Source organism: Labeo rohita, chromosome 18 (assembly GCF_022985175.1).
Source record: "Labeo rohita strain BAU-BD-2019 chromosome 18, IGBB_LRoh.1.0, whole genome shotgun sequence".
In the NCBI taxonomy this organism is placed as follows: domain Eukaryota; kingdom Metazoa; phylum Chordata; class Actinopteri; order Cypriniformes; family Cyprinidae; genus Labeo; species Labeo rohita.
This window is the reverse complement of record NC_066886.1, coordinates 33330419-33348299: the sequence shown is the minus strand read 5'-3', so window position 1 is coordinate 33348299 and position 17881 is coordinate 33330419. Positions and strand designations below refer to the sequence as shown.

Below are 17881 nucleotides of genomic sequence, written 5' to 3'. Positions count from 1 at the left end.
GTGCCAATCATTCGATGTATAAATGGTTATAAAGATATCGGAGCCAGTGTGAAGGAAATAATAACGTTATTATGTTGATACACTCGTGCCTGATGAAAGAACAGCGTGTTGGTAGAATTCCACCAGAAAACAGTAGATGGAGACATTGAGCAGATCAAGAAGAGCCACAATGTTGATTTGAGAGATTCTTAACAGACACCTCTAATGACCTCAACTGAAATGTCACAACGAAACCCCTTGACACTTTTCCTCTTCTCTGCCTTTCTCTTTTAGTCTGTGCAATCTGTAGCAGGTCAGATGGTGTGGAGACTAATCTGTGTCCAATTTGGCTCAAAACATTTTGCACGGCTATGTGCAGTTCAGACTTTTAATTTGCTCTGCTCACAGTTTTGCTCTAATTCTCTCACTCAGCTAGAAAAAGGCCAAAGTTAAGATCTAAATAGTTATTTGAAGACCACATAAGTGTTTCCACTGATGAACTACTGGACCTTAGCTTTAACCAGCTTAAGCAGTGCTATTTGTGAGTCTCTGCTCCATGTCTGTCTCTGACTGGCTGCTATTTCTGCTGGTAAGGAGCTTATCGCTTGCCTCTCTCCCAGGCTCAATCCCTTTCTCCAGCCTGCAAGTACACACCTGATACAAACATCTTTTGAAAGGTGAGTTTAAATAAATTGATTTTGCTGAACTTGTAAAGTGAGTCTGGAGTGTTTACAGGTGTCTGATGGTGTCTGTAAAACAAAAGCCTGTACTTTTTTTGACTAACAGCACAGTTAACTGCTTTCTTTAGGTAAATAGATTGTGTTAGTGACTTTGAATGCACTGCTGTAATTCTAGTAACATTTACGTTTCTTTTCTTCTGTTGGTTACAGCTGTAAATGAAAGATTCATTGATGAGGAATAACAGGCCTATGTAGCAGCTGCTTTTTTACTTAATTCTCAGTGCACAAACCGTAGCAGAAATAAAAATGTAAAGCTCTCCTGAAATGACAAGACAGTTTTCTTCCAGGTGGCCAAGTATTTTCTTTTGAAATGAGCAGTCTGGTCAGGATATATTGAAAAACATGTCTTTAAAAAAAGTACTGTTACATCCATGATTTGAGTGGTCGTTGGCTTTTGGTTGTTGTGAATGCATGCTTTTTTTCCTCCTTATGTGTACAGGTCCAGCCTCAACCAGACGCAAAGATGTGCGACCAAACATTTTTGGCCATCACGTTTGGCCCGTGTGATAGCTGCGGTCTGAACAAACCTCTGATGAATATTTATCTGAAGAATGAGCCCATCAACTACTGCTCCCTGTGTGTGGAGCTGGTATGTTATCACACACTATAGCTGCTTCTCTCAGCACATGATTTTTGTCTGCTACTTTGTTTGTAGAACTTTACTTAACTGAAAAACAATAACATATAAAAAAGATACAAAGTTGCCATGATGTGTGATCAGCCGTTATTGTAACAGTTACTTTTTTAGATTTAAAAAAAAAACTGTAGCAAGTTTAAATTCTAATAAGGTTAAAAAACATAGAATAAAACGCTTTATGAAATGCAGCAGAAAAAAAAAGAAAGAAAAACAAACAAAACAAACAAACAAAAAAACTATCAATTACCATTTTAAGTATATGACCGAGCACATCCTGACATTACAAGATAAGTAAGTAACTAAATGTGACACCAAAATCTACAACAGCAATGTAAATGAAAATAAGAAGAGTATGGGACTGAAATACACAGTAATTATTCTCCAGTTTAGGCTTATGTGAATTATAAAACCACATAAATCCAACTCAACCTGCAATGCTTTTTGGATTGTTTTAAAAATCATTATTTGTTTTAATAAAGTACAGCTGCATCAATATGCATTACTTCATTCAATTTCATGTTTTTCACCACATTTATTTAATGTTTATGCTCTTATTACTCTCGACTTATTTTATCTGAACATTAAAATGTGTGAGATTTATCCTCCTGGATATTTTAAGTTTTGTTTTTCTTTTCTTTTTTGTCATTTAAAAATACTGATCTGCGAATTTATTTATTTTATTTTATTTTTGAGTTTGTTTTTTAATTAGGGATTTGTGGATATTAATTTAAATTAGTTAAAATGTGATAGTAACAGATGTTTTTATTTTATAAGTAAATCTTGAAGCAAATATTCGTTTAATATTGTTTTAACATTATTTAATTGATCTTTAAGAATTTTATGGTGTTAAACTGTCATATGGAAATTTTTAAATCTGTTACACTATGATACTTGTGTCCTGTTGATTTAATGCCTCAGAGTTTTTGTCTCAGAGGTGTCAGATACTGCCAAACACATCCTCATGTCAACACTTACACAGAACACATGTCTAAAGTGCTTTATCTAAGAGCTTTCTGAAAACACATTTAGGCTCTTAGGGAACAGCAGTGTTACTAAGACCAATACCAACATGTTATTGTGTTGCAGTCAGAAAAGCAGCCAATAAAATACCAATCAAATTTACAAACAGCACATATGAATAATAAGTGACATCAAATTTAAAACTGTTTGAATCTAAAAACATGATCGAAAGGAAAACCAACCAAAGCGATAATGATGTAACATATAAATCGGATATAAATGTGATTTTGCTCATCATTCACTGAGCTCCAGAAATAAATGTGGTGCTGATGGTGGTGCTGATGTGTCACGTGACAGTCGCGCTAACGTCAGAGCATCATCAGCTGTGCAGACTGTGCTGTGTCAGTCTCGGCTCATAATAAAGAGCATATTTATTGACACATCCGTCATCCATCTGTGCTTTCTTAAAGATGGCCTGTCAGGGACTGGCGACGGGCGAAACCATCCACACGCTGAAAGCGGAGTCTGAGTCTTTGAAAACCAAACTAGAAGAGGAGAGAGCCAAACTACACGACGTCGAGCGTGAGTAAAACACTCAGCGGCTGTGTGTCAAAACCCAGCGAGCTGACTAGCTAGACTGCATTCATGGACATCACCGCTAATGCACGGAATGCCCAAATATGCCGTATATTTGGGCAGCTCGATTAATATATAGCAATATCTGACAAACACCAGCTACATGTAAAACAATAATGCATTTATTCTGTGTCCATATGATCTAGTATGAATAAAATCATGTACACGTTTTAACAATATTATTATATTAGATTTAAAATAACATATAACATTTGGATGTTGGTAACTACGATTCCGGCCTGTATGCTATAAATGTAACATTTTAAATCAGAATTGTTAAAAAAGGCATGCATTTTTGAAACTGCTGCCCTGTGTCTTAGAAGTTTGTGGCAGGGTTTAGTGCAGAGTCATGGGGGAAAAACATACATGATTTATAGGATACCATACAATTACACTGACTATGTCTGCAAGTCTTTGTACATATTAACTTTAATAGTTTGCTGGAATACTGTGCTGCCATCCAACATGCTTTTTTGGTATTGGTTTTATGGTTGTTGTTGTTTTTTGGGTAATGTTTGGAGTTGATTGTCACTATTGCTGTGTTTTGTATGTTATGTTTAGGTATGTGCTTGTTGAAATAACTGTTCATAACAGCCTTGTCAGACTGTATGATGCTTTCACATATTTCAAAGACATGATTGTGTTTCCATTGTAAACGTTTATAAAAAATCAGTTTAAAACTCCTTGATACAAAACTTGAAATGTGAAAATAAATTTCTAAATTTTTTATACTGGTAATGTGTTTGCTGGGAATACTCTTATACTTGTAAAATACTTTAATATATTAAAATATATGTATTATATATATTAAAATAAATGTGTGTGTGTGTATGTATATGTATGCATGTCATTAGAAGGGAAGATGCTCTGCGTGTGCTGGGTTTTCAAATATAAGCGGGGAAGCGTTTCCTCATTTCAGCACGTGAAATCACGAGCACACATACAGCGAATTCCGAGAGAAATAAAAACAAGGAAGTTATTTAAATGCAAAACCGAAAAACCGCAATTCACGAGCACGTATTGGTTCAATATTATATTGAGAATTGCGACTTCCTAAAATATATATGTATATATATATATATATATGTATTAATTAATATACATGATTTTCTTCCTTAGTATTTTTGTCTTGTTTTATAGTATAAATATCTAAAAAATCTTGAATCAGGATGCATTGACTTGACAAGTAAATGACTTGAGATATTATGTCTTATTTTCTGAAAAAATTACTCAAATTGTGAAATTTGAAATTGTAAAACAAGCAAAGATATCTGCCAATTGGGCAAGAAAGATCTTGTTTAGCCTTTGATTTAAGATTATTTTTTTTAGCCCACTGGCAGATATTTTTGCTTGTTTTAAATACAAAGGTGAAAGTTCCCAGTTAAGTAGAAAACTAACAAACATAGTTGCGATTTTAAATAAGCAAATTCAACGTATGTGTTTATGGTGACTGATTTGGTTAGGTTTAAAATAAGGATCTGTGATGCAGATTGCATTTATGAAGGATTTGAAAATATATTATAAAATGTTTTATGAACGTCATGTAGACGCCATGACAACAATACTCACTAAACTAAATGCAACAGTTGTGTTATTATTATTTTTGGATTAAAAATACTAAACAGTGTAACTTATTCATGCTGCAATTCATGCTGGTTGCCATTATAGTACAATTTTACTATTGGAATTGAGGATGATATTGTTTGTTGTAAAACTGAAAAACATGCCAGTTTGTTACAGTCTATAGGCACATATCCATTGAAATATAATGCAATGCTAAGATGAGTTTTTAGGGAAAGTGCTGCTTTGTGTGATGATGTGGTAATAGAGGCTTGTTTTTCTGACTTCAGTGCATCAGGTGGCAGAAAAGGTAGAAGCTCTGGGTCAGTTTGTCATGAAGACTAGGAGAACCCTAAAAGGGCATGGAAATAAAGTGCTGTGCATGGACTGGTGCCGGGACAAGAGAAGAATCGTGAGCTCCTCTCAGGTAACAGGATGATTCATCACCATACCTAACCACTGCTATCATGCACAGACACAGTGAGGAGCCCACATCTACCCAAACAAAGCAGTTAAAAACACACCTTGTCTGCAAGCACTTAAACAGCCCACATTCTCAAACCAATGCACTTGAGACACACACTCCTTCAAAAAAATCTTCTCTACATTTTTCCTTTTCTCTACTTTGCTTCCTAATCTAGTCGTCTAATCGTCCTGGCATCATATTACGAACGGCGTTGGTGCCTTGGCAAATTGCTTTGTTCCTCCTCTTTGTAATTTGCTTTGCATAAAAGCTTCATCTAAATGCACAAATTTAAAAAAGTCTGAAATGTTGAATCTCTCCTATAGGATGGAAAAGTCATTGTGTGGGATGCATATACAACCAATAAGGTAGGCTTTTTCTATCTTTGTCACACAGTAGTCTAGGGAGATGATTTGCAATGCTAGAGCTGTTCAAAACAATAATCTGCATGTTTTATAGTTGTAATGCACTCTAATGGAAACCCAGGGTATTAGTGCCAAACTAATCTGGCAGCCAAATAAACACACAAAGTAACACATCAGACATGCAGAATCTTTTCTTCTGTATGCAAGACTTTTGAAATACATAGTATTTTTAGTGTTTTTTAATAATCTTAATGCATGAGTTTAATAACATGTATGGAGAGAAGGCGTTTAAATAACAAGTTTTTCTATTTGTGCATGTGGTTTGTTGAAATTAAAAAGAACAGAAATTTCAGTTTAGACATTATTTAGGCATGTTTGCACCTGCAGTGTGGTTAGTTTAGTTCTTCCACAAAAAAATAAAAATTGAATTACAGTTTAAATGAATTTATGATGTAAGCTGTTCAGTGCTGAATTACCTTGATTGTTAATAAACATCGGTAAAATGCATGCACAACCGTTGTCTTGAGCAAAAAGGCAAATGATTTTTTCTTGTACAGGAGCATGCAGTCACTATGCCCTGCACCTGGGTCATGGCTTGTGCTTATGCCCCTTCTGGCTGTGCTGTGGCTTGTGGGTAAGTATCATGAGAGCTTCATAAGTATTAATAGTATGTTTCAGTATTTCAGTGCTGCTATTAACTTTAGAGAATATGAGCTACTGTATTATATACAATCCACAGTATCTTTGGGTTATAATGAAAAGCACTTAATATGCAGCTCTGAGATAGTAATGAAATCCATATATCAGTCAAAATAAAATATATGACTTGCTGTACATTTTTGCAAAATGTTCACATTTGTGTTTGTCTTTCATTCAGTGGTTTGGACAATAAATGCTCCGTCTATCCTCTCTCGCTGGACAAAAATGAGAACTTATCAGCTAAGAAGAAATCTGTGGCCATGCACACCAACTATCTGTCTTCCTGCAGCTTCACCAACTCTGACATGCAGGTGAGAGTATGCACTGAAAAAAAAAAAAAAAATGCAAATTGTGTTCAAACCCTGTGTGATGTTGCATTCATGTTTATACAGACTGTATTTATTTATTCATTTATTTATTTTAAATCATACAAACACATTACATTAACAGTTCTTAAAGGAGAAGTCCACTTCCGAAACAAAGATTCACATATCATGTAGTCACCCCCTTGTCATCCAAGATGTTCATGTCTTTCATGTCGTAAAGAAATTATGTTTTTTGAGGAAAACATTTCAGGATTTTTCTCCATATAATGGACTGATATGGTGCCCTGAGTTTGAACTTCCAAAATGTAGTTTAAATGCGGCTTCAAACGATCACAAATGCAGTTGTTAACGATCCCAGCCGAGGAAGAAGGGTCTTATCTAGCAAAACGATCGGTTATTTTTTTTTTTTTAAATATAGTTAAATACTTTTTAATGTCAAACCCTCGTCTTGTCTTACTCTGACTGAACTGTTTTATTCTGGTTCATGTCAGTTAGTGTATGTTGAAAAACTCCCATCTCATGTTCTCCCTCAACTTCAAAATTGTCCTATATCACTGTTTTACCTTTTTTATTAAGGGTGTTTGATGATCTTTGCATCTTCACTTTGCAAAGACTGTGTCTGTTCTTCTGCAGCGATGTAGGATGATTTTGAAATGATTTTAGAAGTTGAGGGAGAAAATATGATTGGAGTTTTTCGACATACCCGAACTGTCTTGAACCAGAATACACAGAGTTCAGGCAGAGCAAGACAAGACGAGTGTTTGACATTAAAAAGTATTTAAATTGTATTTTTTTTAATGAAAATAACCGATTGTTTCGCTAGATAAGACCCTTCTTCCTCGGCTGGGATCGTTTACAACCACATTTGTGATCGTTTGAAGCTGCATTTAAACTGCATTTTGGAAGTTCAAACTCGGGGCACCATATCAGTCCATTATATGGAGAAAAATCCTTTTCCTCAAAAAACATATTTTTTTTACGACTGAAGAAAGAAAGACATGAACATCTTGGATGACAAGGGGATGAGTACTTCATCTGTAAATCTTTGTTTTGGAAGTGAACTTCTTTAAAGTCAAGAAAAATGTTTTTGATCTGCATAGATCAGATGAGCTGCAGTGCAGTATGTGCAGAGATGGTCAAATTACATTAATTCATAGTTTAATAATTCATTTCTAATCAGTGCGTCAGTGGCAGTGATGGGTCTGTAATGATTTCGCTGATATTTATAGAACATCACATTTTTCATAGCAAATATCACAGCAATCCCCCAAAGTTCCCCTGATGTGATTTATCCTTTTAAAAATACCCTTCCATGGATCAGTAAGAAAAGCTTTTTTAATGCCTTTTCAGCATGAGTTCTGTGATTTCCTCTGTTCTGTGAGTGTAACAGTCATTTGAAATAATGAAATCTAAAAATACTCACTACAACTTTCTGTCGGGTTTGTGTTTGTCATGAGGATGTTTTAAACAAAGGGTTGAGGTTTCGTCTGTCTGCACCGTCACACATCACGGATCGTTCCACTTTTGAGATTAAGTTCCCGTCATTGAGAACAAAGATAATAAAAAGACGAAGTGAAATATTTTGTTTTCGTCAGAGCAGGGGATTCAGTACGTCTATTTATAGATCAGCAGAAAGTGAAAATTCTGCGGCTTCCAGTGATTGTGATTATGATTTAAAGGGACAGTTCACCCAATAATGAACATGAGGTTAACATCAACTCAGCCTGCTGCTGGCTATTTTTAATCTAGGTTCTTCAGGTCAGATGAGGAAACAACAAATGTTGTATTGCCTCATGTGTTTGTAATACTGAGGTAATGATCAGAACCTCCACTAGAGGGAAATACAGGTGTTACGTTTTTTTTTTCCAGGTCATTGCAAAATGTCATAAAGAATTTAAAGTGATTTACACTTGCTTGTCCATTTATTCGAGGCAGACTCATAAGTGTGTGTATATGTGTGTGTGTTGCAGATTCTGACGTCAAGTGGTGATGGCACATGTGCGTTATGGGACGTTGAGAGTGGGCAGCTGCTGCAAAGTTTCCATGGTCATTCAGCTGACGTTCTTTCATTGAACCTCGCACCCTCTGAAACAGGAAACACCTTTGTATCAGGGGTCAGATCCTCAAAACACCATCTTCACACAAACTGTCATGATCTGGGCTGTGGGGCTTCCCTCAGCCACCTGAGGTCGCTGTTTTCCCTTCCCTGCACTGCACTTCCCTGATTGTACACCTGTCTGGTCATTAGCACTCATCTAAGCTCTCACCTGTTCACAATTATCTGGTCTATAAGAACTCTCATTTCCCACTACTCTTTCTGGCTGCATTGTCTTTGTGTGTGTTCCTCTGTTTTGATCCTGGCTTAGATTGTGTTTCTGTTCTGTTTATTTTGATCTTAGATTCTAGTCGTGTTGTGCCGTGTTGGCCTTTTGGTTTATGTTTATTTGTGTTTTGTTTAATTAAAATTTTCTTTCCTGCATTTTGGACCCTGACCTCATTCCTAGTACATCGAACGTGACACAAACACACACATATCCCAACTCCCACTCACATAACACATGTAAGATGACTATCATCACAGCAGAATCAGCTATAAATGATCGTTTGTAAATAATCAAGTCATGTGGATTGATTTTTCCTGTTAGGATGTTTGTCGGTTTGGGGAGTGTGTAGCTATTTTTAGGACATGGTTCTCCTGAGATTCACCGTGTTGTGTGTGAGTGTTGTTCTGCCGGGCTCTAAAGTGCTGTGCGTGTGTGTTTCAGGGCTGTGATAAGAAGGCTAATGTGTGGGACATGCGCTCGGGACAGAATGTTCAGTCCTTTGAAACGCATGAGTCTGACATCAACAGTGTGAAGTGAGTGACCCGCCGCACTTTTTCCCTCACCGCACGACACTGTGAACAGCAAAAATCATTGAATCTGATATTTTCAATTCTGATCTTGACCACTTTATTATGTGGAAATAAACCTGAGAAATATCATAGTTTGTTCACCATCTGACTTCAGTGCAAACAGTCGAGTTGGACATGTTTTTTTTTTTCAGTCATAATTGCTTATTTGGCATGAAAAGGCTGAAGGGCAACAAAAACAGCCATTGTCATGATGTCGAGTTTTATATAGTACAGTAGTAGTTTTATATTTATACACACTGCCGCTCAAAAGTTTGGGATCAGTAAGAACTGTAATGTTTTTTTAAAGAAGTCTCTTATGCTCATCAAGGCTGCAATTATTTGATCAAAAATACAGAAAAAAAGCAGTAATATTGAAAAATGTTATTACAGTATAAAATAATGTTTTTTTTATATTAATATACTTTAAAATTTAATTTATTCCTGTGATGCAAAGCTAAATTTTCAGCATCATTACTTCAGTCTTTAGTGTCACATGATCCTTCAGAAATCATTCTAATATGCTGATTTGATGCTCATTATTGATGTTGAAAACAGTTGTGCTGCCCAATATAAACCCACATGAAATTGATCAAAAAGACGGTAAAGAAAATCTGTAAAAATAAAGTCGCAAAAGATTTCTTTTTCAAATAAATGCTGTTCATTGAACAAAAAAACAGCAAATTCAACTACAGTAGTGTGGAAATACTGCTGGAGTACTGCATATAAGCGGCGAACACAAAACACCTAAGTGTAAGATTGTGAGAGAAAGTGAGAGAAAGTTATTATTTAACTCTTCAGATTTGTATTGAGTTCAGTTTGCTGCACAAGTCCAGTGTTTACAGTATGTGGCCATCCAAAAAGTGCACCCGTATGTGTATTGAAAGTTTAAATATAAACCCATCAGCACTAGTTGGCCTTTGCCGCTGTAACAGCTTCAACTCATCCGTAAATAATTTCCACTAGATGTTGCATCATGCCTGTGGGGATTCACTTCCACTCGAGCATCAGCGAGGTCAGGCACTGATGTTGGAAGATGAGTTTTGACTTGCACTTGCCATTTCAGTGTTCATTTGGGTTCATGTCTGGGTTATATGCAAATCTGTTCTTCCACATCAGAATCAGTGAAGCATTGCTAAATGAACCCAGCCAGTTATATGCTAAAACACAGAATGTCCCAATTATACTTCAATTGTTTATATTAGGAGATTGCTTTGTGTTTATGGAAATGTTAACTTTCACTATGCATGCAGGTATTACCCTAGCGGAGATGCTTTTGCAACTGGATCTGATGATGCTACGGTACGTTTTTCTGCATGGCCACACACCAGTTACCACATATGATTTCCAAACACTCAACAGAGTTTTTCAAAGGATTGATTTACAATCAATAATGTAAAACCTGTTGCTCTGTGTCCATTGATTAATACTCCCCCTCCAACACACACACACACTCTTTACACGAATGGCTTGATAATTGGTTCAATTATACACAATGATCTTTTGATGACTTGATGATCTTTTAATAATGCTGATCAAAGTAGTTTTAGAGCTGATTACGTGTGAGTGCATTAGAGCAGATGTTTGTGTGTTTAGTGTTTAGTAATCCTGCTGTTGTTGTTATTCCTGCTCAAGGTCCATGCCGTGTGTCCTTGTTTTGAAATCAAACATGTCACCTGTTAGTCAGTCACTGAGACTCGATGAGTCAGACTTTGTAATTTCATACTGATCTCACGGTGAACTTTCACATTGTTTCAGTGTCGTCTGTATGACCTGCGAGCTGACCGTGAGGTTGCCATCTACTCCAAAGAGAGTATCATATTTGGAGCCTCTAGTGTGGACTTTTCCCTCAGTGGTAAGAAAGCAGACACAGGCTCTTAAATCAGAGTGTTCACCTAAAAATAAAAATATAATAATTGATCAAAAATCATTATCTGTCATGCCATTCCAGGTTTCTTTGCTTTTGCAAGTCTGAAGTCTCAATTATGCCAATGTACTTTCAAATATGATGTATTATAGGAATAGTTCAACCAAAAGAAGAAGTTAACAGGTTTCCAAGTTGTTTTGGACTGCATTGACTTTCACAGTATAGGCAGTTTGCCTAAGGCAAAGACAGTATTTGTGTTCAACGGAAAAAGGAAGTCGTGGTAAACTATCTTTTAAAAAACATGTCATACCGGGCTTAATATCAAACATCATTAATGTCAAACATGATGTGACATGTTGTGTGTATCATATTTATATGTATAAGAAAAAATATTAAAGGAGAAGTCCAATTCCGAAACAGAGATTTACAGATAATGTACTCCCCCCCTTGTCATCCAAGATGTTCATGTCTTTCTTTTTTCAGTTGTAAAGAAATTCTGTTTTTTGAGGAAAACATTTCAGCACTTTTCTCCATATGATGGACTGATATGGTGCCCCGAGACTGAACTTCCAAAATGCAGTTTAAATGCAGCTTCAAACGATCACACATGTGGTGTTGGGAAAAGTTACTTTTAAAAGTAATGCATTCCAATTTTGCGTTACTCCCTGAAAAAGTAACTAATTACATTACTTAGTTACTTTTTTATGGAGAGTAATGTGTTATGTTACTTTTTAAATCTGTTCAGGGCTTGCTTCTTTGTTTTTAATATGAAACAATTCTAATGTAAAAGCCCTTTTACACCAGAAATGAAATGAATTCACCTCAGGCTGAAAGAAAAGTACATTTATGCAGGAGATCACTCTTCAGCTATAAAAGCACAAATGTTAGTTTATCTAAAGTAATTAGTATGCTAGAACTGCTTCATCAAAGGACACTGGTTAATAAAATGGGATATTTAAAAAGGATAATTTAATTATTGCAGGGTTGCGTCATATTTTGAGTTTGCATTTCACTGTTTTTATTCATTTTGAGGAATACTGAATCTGATTTTTGTGAGTGAGATGAATTAATGCATGTTCACATTTAGTCTAGAATACAGGAACGTCATGTTTACTCCCAGTTTCCCGACAGGAGACTTGTCAATCAATAAACAAGGAAAAAAGTAACTGGTTTGAAAAAGTAACTCAGATATTTTCTTAGAAATTAAAAAGTAATGCATTACTTTACTAGTTACTTGAAAAAAGTAATATTATTACGTAACTTTACTTGTAATGCGTTACCACCAACACTGCCCAAATGCAGTTGTAAACGCGCCCAGCTGAGGAAGAAGGGGCTTATCTAGCAAAACAATCGGTTATTTTGATTAAAAAAATACGATTTAAATACCTTTTAACGTCAAACGCTCATATTGTGTTTCTCTCCCTGAACTCTGTGTATTCTGGCTCAAGGGTGTGTAGAAAAACTCCAATCATATTTTCTCCCTCAACTTCAAAAATCATTTCAAAATCATCCTACATCGCTGCAGAAGTAAAGACACAGTCTTTGCAAAGTGAACATGCAAAGAAGATCAAACACCCTTAACAAAAAAGGTAAAACAGCGATATAGGACGATTTTGAAGTTGAGGGAGAACATGAGATGGGAGTTTTTCCACATACACTAACTGTCATGAACCGGAACAAAAACAGAGTTCAGGCAGAGTAAGACAAGACAAGCGTTAAAGGGGTCATTGGATGCAAACTTCACTTTTTCATGTTGTTTGAACATTAATGTGTGTTGTCAGTGTATGTACAAATCTACCCTATAATGATAAAAATCCATCATATCAACTTATGGAAAATGGGCATACGATGACCCTTTTAAAATTATGACAAGCGTACAAATTATGAAAATAACCTATTGTTTCACTAGATAAGACCCTTCTTCCTCAGCTGGGATTGTTTACACCCGCATGTGTGATCGTTTGAAGCTGCATTTAAACTGCATTTTGGAAGTTCAAAATCGGGGCACCATATCAGTCCATTATATGGAGAAAAATCCTGAAACGTTTTCCTCTAAAAACAGAATTTCTTTACGACTGAAGAAAGAAAGACATGAACATCTTGGATGACAAGAGGGTGAGTACATTATATGTGAATCTTTGTTTTGGAAGTGGACTTCTTTAAGAGCTGATTTTTCAACAAATTTAATTTTAAACTATTCCTCACACAAAAGCCCAGCTGATTCATTTATGAGCTTTTTGAAGCTTGAAATCCAGTTTATTTTCATTGCATTTTAAAGAGTGCATTTCTCTTTATGTTGAACAAAATTAAGTCATACTGGTTTGAAACCGCACGAGGGTGAGTAAACGATGACCAAATTTTCATTGTTTGGTTAATTATTTCATGAACTAGTCACTGGTCATAATGTTGCTCTGACTCCTCATTTACATGTGATACAGTGACTTTCATACACTGCTCTGGCTTTTATACACAGTGTGCTTTAGTCCTTATTTTGGTACACAGGACACATGGTTAATACTGACAGATATCCGCTCTAATGAAACCCAGGGTTTCCAAGGAATGTTACTCAACAGAGTCAAATAAGAGAACAGGCAAGTCTCTCAGCTGTGACGCCTACACTTGCCAGGATAGCATGTGTCTAACATGTGTCTCATTAGGGAGTGTATCGACTCATGACAAATATATTGCTCAAAAAGAGTATTATTGTAGTCTTCAAAAACATTTACCATGCAGAAATACTACAATTATGACAATTCTGTCATCTTCCACTCACCCTCATGTTGTTCCAAAGCTCTATGACTTTTGTGGAAGCCAAAAGGAGAAGTTTAGCAGAGGCATATTTTTCCAGATCATGAAAGGGACAGACAGTGGCTGGCTACAAAACAAAAATGACAAAAAGCTCCATAAAAGTACCACAAAAATCCATACTCCTGCTCCCAAGACTTTCAAACCTAAATCTAGGTTTAACTTAAGTTTTGTGTGAGTCATGTGAAGCCAACATTTCACTGATAGTCTGTGTGCTGATAATTTACTGATAATCTTCCTCTCAGGTGTAGCTTTTAAATGCTAAAAAGGATGAACAAAAGAAAATTACAATGCATTTATACTAAACAACATTTGATTAAATATGCAATTAAACACACCAAAGACAATTAAAAGAAAAAAGACGATTAATATAGACACTATTTTCCCCCATACCCCTGCGTTATAGCTGAATCGGACTGATGAACTTTTCACAACTCTGATGAACTTTGAGACATTGACTCTATTCAGCTGACCTGAATCAACATTGAAATGTATTGAGCTAAATAATGACTCTACACTGTAAAAACAATTTGTTGATTCTACTTAAAATAATTTACCTGGCTACCTTAAAATTTTAAGTTCAGTCAGCTCAACTTGAAATGTTAAGTTGTACTAAGTAACAACTTAAATATTTGAGTTGATTCAACTTAAAATTTTAAGGCAGCTGGGTAAACGGCCCAGCTTTTAAGTTTAACAAACTGATTGTTTAGTCAACTCAAATATCTAAGTTTTCACTTAGTTCAACTTAACATTTTAAGTTGGCTAAACTTATTTGAGTTGACAGAACTTAAAATTTTAAGTCTGCAGGGTAACAAATTATTTTAAGTTGACTCAACAAATTGTTGGGTTTTTTTGTTTCTTACAGTGTATTGCCTTCTGTTTACTATGTGTTGCCATCCTTCAATTATGAAATTAGTTCAAGTCATCTATAAAGCAGCTCTACACTGTAAAAAAATGTTCCAAAAAGTTAATAATTTGTTACCCTGCTGCCTTCAATTTTTTAGTCAACTAAAATATTCCAGTTGTAACATTAAGTAACTTAAAAATTCATGTTGACTAAACTACAAAAAATTAAGTCAGTGGGGTAACAAATAATTTTATGTTGAAACAACTTTTTGGAAAAAAATTTATACAGTGTAGAGCTGCTTTATACATGACTTAAACTCATTTCATAATTGATGAACTATGCACTATTATTGAACTAAACTAAATTAACACTGATCTGATGCATTTTGCAACACTGAATCAACATTAAACTAGAGAAAGTCCTGTTTATTCCGCCTTAGAGCTGAAGTTAAATTAATTTCATAACTGATTGATTTTGCAACCTGTTTATTAATGTGAAGCTGCTTTGAAAGTGCTGTATAAATAAATTTCACCTAATACTATACTAAGCAATCACCTTTTCCCCTCATTTCCTACAGGCCGATTGCTGTTTGCAGGATATAATGACTACACTATTAATGTGTGGGATGTCCTGAAGGGCACCAGAGTGGCAATTCTCTTTGGCCATGAAAATCGGGTCAGCACCGTCAGGGTGTCCCCCGATGGGACCGCGTTCTGCTCGGGATCATGGGACAACACTTTGCGGGTGAGTGTTTGCTTCAGCTCCTCTGGGGAAAGTGGCTTACGTAATACACTGTAGAACATGGTTTTGCTCTTACTGGCATTTAAGGCTAACTATAGATGGTAGGGACTGGCAGCGGTTAAAGGTGTTTTACACCATCCTGTGATGTCTCTCCTCTGAGAGCAGCAGGGGAATTACGCAACATAGGTCAAAGTTTCCCACGTGGTCTTTTCTCTGTAACCTTCTTTGTTCCTCTATTGTAAATAAGCATTTGTTGTAATGATTATATCTATTTGGTCTCCTAATTTCATCTCTTTGTTGCAGATCTGGGCTTGAGGAGTTGTTCTGAACCAGTGTGAGAAGATATCTGTACTTCGGCTTCTCAGTATCACAGCACACAGTGTGACTGTAGAGATTCTAGACATCCTGACTTTTTTATTATCTTAGCACAATTAGATGTCTCTGTTCCTTGGATTCTCGCCCAAATATATATGTAATAATAATAATATATATAAAATACACTATTTGAAAAGGATTGCTGTTCCAGTATTAGTTTGTAAAATATTTTTTTAAATTAAAAACCTAAATGTTTTAATATAATTATCTATACTTTTGTAGGTATATTTTATGGTAATGATTTGAAGAGAGTTGATTTCAGCACTTGTGCATTTGGTCTAGATCAAACATGTATTTCGAAATGCTTGCACTAGAATGGCAAAAACATACTACTGAAATTGTTGTTGTTTTTTTCCAAGTATAGTCGATCAAAATCAACAATTAGTAATCACAGTTAGCTGATTGCTTTGTTTGTCCACATCAGTATTGATACTAGTTTCCTGAAAATATACACTATGTGTTTACAATAGTTTGTCATCTTTAGTTGTTAAATGTTGCCACTGTATTCAGATAAATTAAAGTTAAGTTCCTGTTTTGTGTGTCACTGGTGGTGTCCCCAAACGTAGTATCAGTCATTTTTGTACTAGTGTGGACATTTTTAGATCCGTATAAGGAAATCACACAGTTGTACTAGTTGATCAACTTAAAATGTTAAGGCAGCTGTGTAACAAGCCCAGCTTTTAAGTTCAAAATATTGAACTTATATTATATAAGTTTTCACATAGTACAACTTAACATTTTAAGTTGAATAAACGTATTTGAGTTGACAGAACTTACAATTTTAAGTCTGCGGGGTAACAAATTATTTTAAGTTGACTCAACAAATTGTTTTTTTTGTTTGTTTCTTACAGTGTATTGCCTTCCTTCAATTATGAAATTAGTTCAAGTCATCTATAAAGCAGCTGTACACTGTAAAAAAAAAAAATGTTCCAAAAAGTTAAAAAAAAATCAACAATTAGTAATCACAGTTAGCTGACTGCATCAGTATTGATACTAGTTTCCTGAAAATACACTGTGTGCAGAATTATTAGGCATGTTGATATTCTGGTCATATTTTTTTTCCAAACACATTTTACCAATTCCACACCACATCAGTCTTAATAACTACTGTTAATTTTGTGTTTAATCATTTATATGTGATATATAATTGTCCGTGAAGGCTGGAAGTGAAAAACTCCTTATATTCAGGTGTGCAGGATTATTAGGCATGTTTTCGTTTACAGCTAAAATGAGCCAAAAAAGAGATTTAACCCAGACTGAAAAGTCCAAATTATTAAATGCCCATGAGAAGAATGCAATACTAATGCATTACAAGAATTTGCAAAGTTAAGGCTTGACCATTGGACAGTGAAATGCTTGTTGAGTCTGCATGGTCAGAAAAAACAGGTGGAGAAGAAAAGATGCATGTTAACTGCAAAAGAATTAGGAATTAAGGTGAAGAATTAGGTGTGACACCATCAGGAACCGTTTAGTCTCCAGCGCCACCATTTTCCAGAACTGCAACCTACCTGGAGTCTTCAGAAGTACAATGTGTCAGGTTCTCAGAGACTTCGCTTGGTAAAAAATCCTAAAAAATGCCCCTGACTTAATAAGAATAACAAGCTGACGTCTTGTGAAATACATGAAGACAGTTTTTTTATATGCTTTAGAGACAGATAAGTTGAGAGTGACTCTTGAAGGACAAGCATCACATCCTCTTGTGCCTCTGATTCAAGAATTTATCTTCTAAAATCTGGCAGTAAGTTTTGGGAGTTCATTTTAGTCCATCTCTGCAAGTCAGACTTTTCAGGATAAGAGACTAAACATGAACTCCCAAAACTTACTGCCAGATTTTGGAAGATAAATTCTTGAATCAGAGGCACAAGAGGATGTGATGCTTGTCCTTCAAGAGTCACTCTCAGGTCGGTTGCAGTTCTGGAAAATGGTGGCGCTGGAGACTAAACGGTTCCTGATGGTGTCACACCTAATTCTTCACCTTAATTCCTAATTCT

General features: G+C 35.5%; 1 protein-coding gene across 1 annotated transcript; it reads left to right on the top strand.

Moving 5' to 3' along the window:
• Nucleotides 1-498: 498 nt before the first annotated feature.
• Nucleotides 499-16963, top strand: gnb5b (guanine nucleotide binding protein (G protein), beta 5b). The gene is made up of 13 exons (XM_051134850.1): nucleotides 499-656; nucleotides 1159-1308; nucleotides 2787-2898; nucleotides 4803-4939; nucleotides 5302-5343; nucleotides 5898-5974; nucleotides 6218-6350; nucleotides 8336-8479; nucleotides 9131-9222; nucleotides 10509-10557; nucleotides 11014-11110; nucleotides 15352-15518; nucleotides 15819-16963. Exons 2-13 carry the CDS (start codon nucleotides 1183-1185, stop codon nucleotides 15828-15830), a joined length of 1188 nt encoding a protein of 395 aa, XP_050990807.1. The 5' UTR covers nucleotides 499-656; nucleotides 1159-1182; the 3' UTR covers nucleotides 15831-16963.
• Nucleotides 16964-17881: the final 918 nt, after the last annotated feature.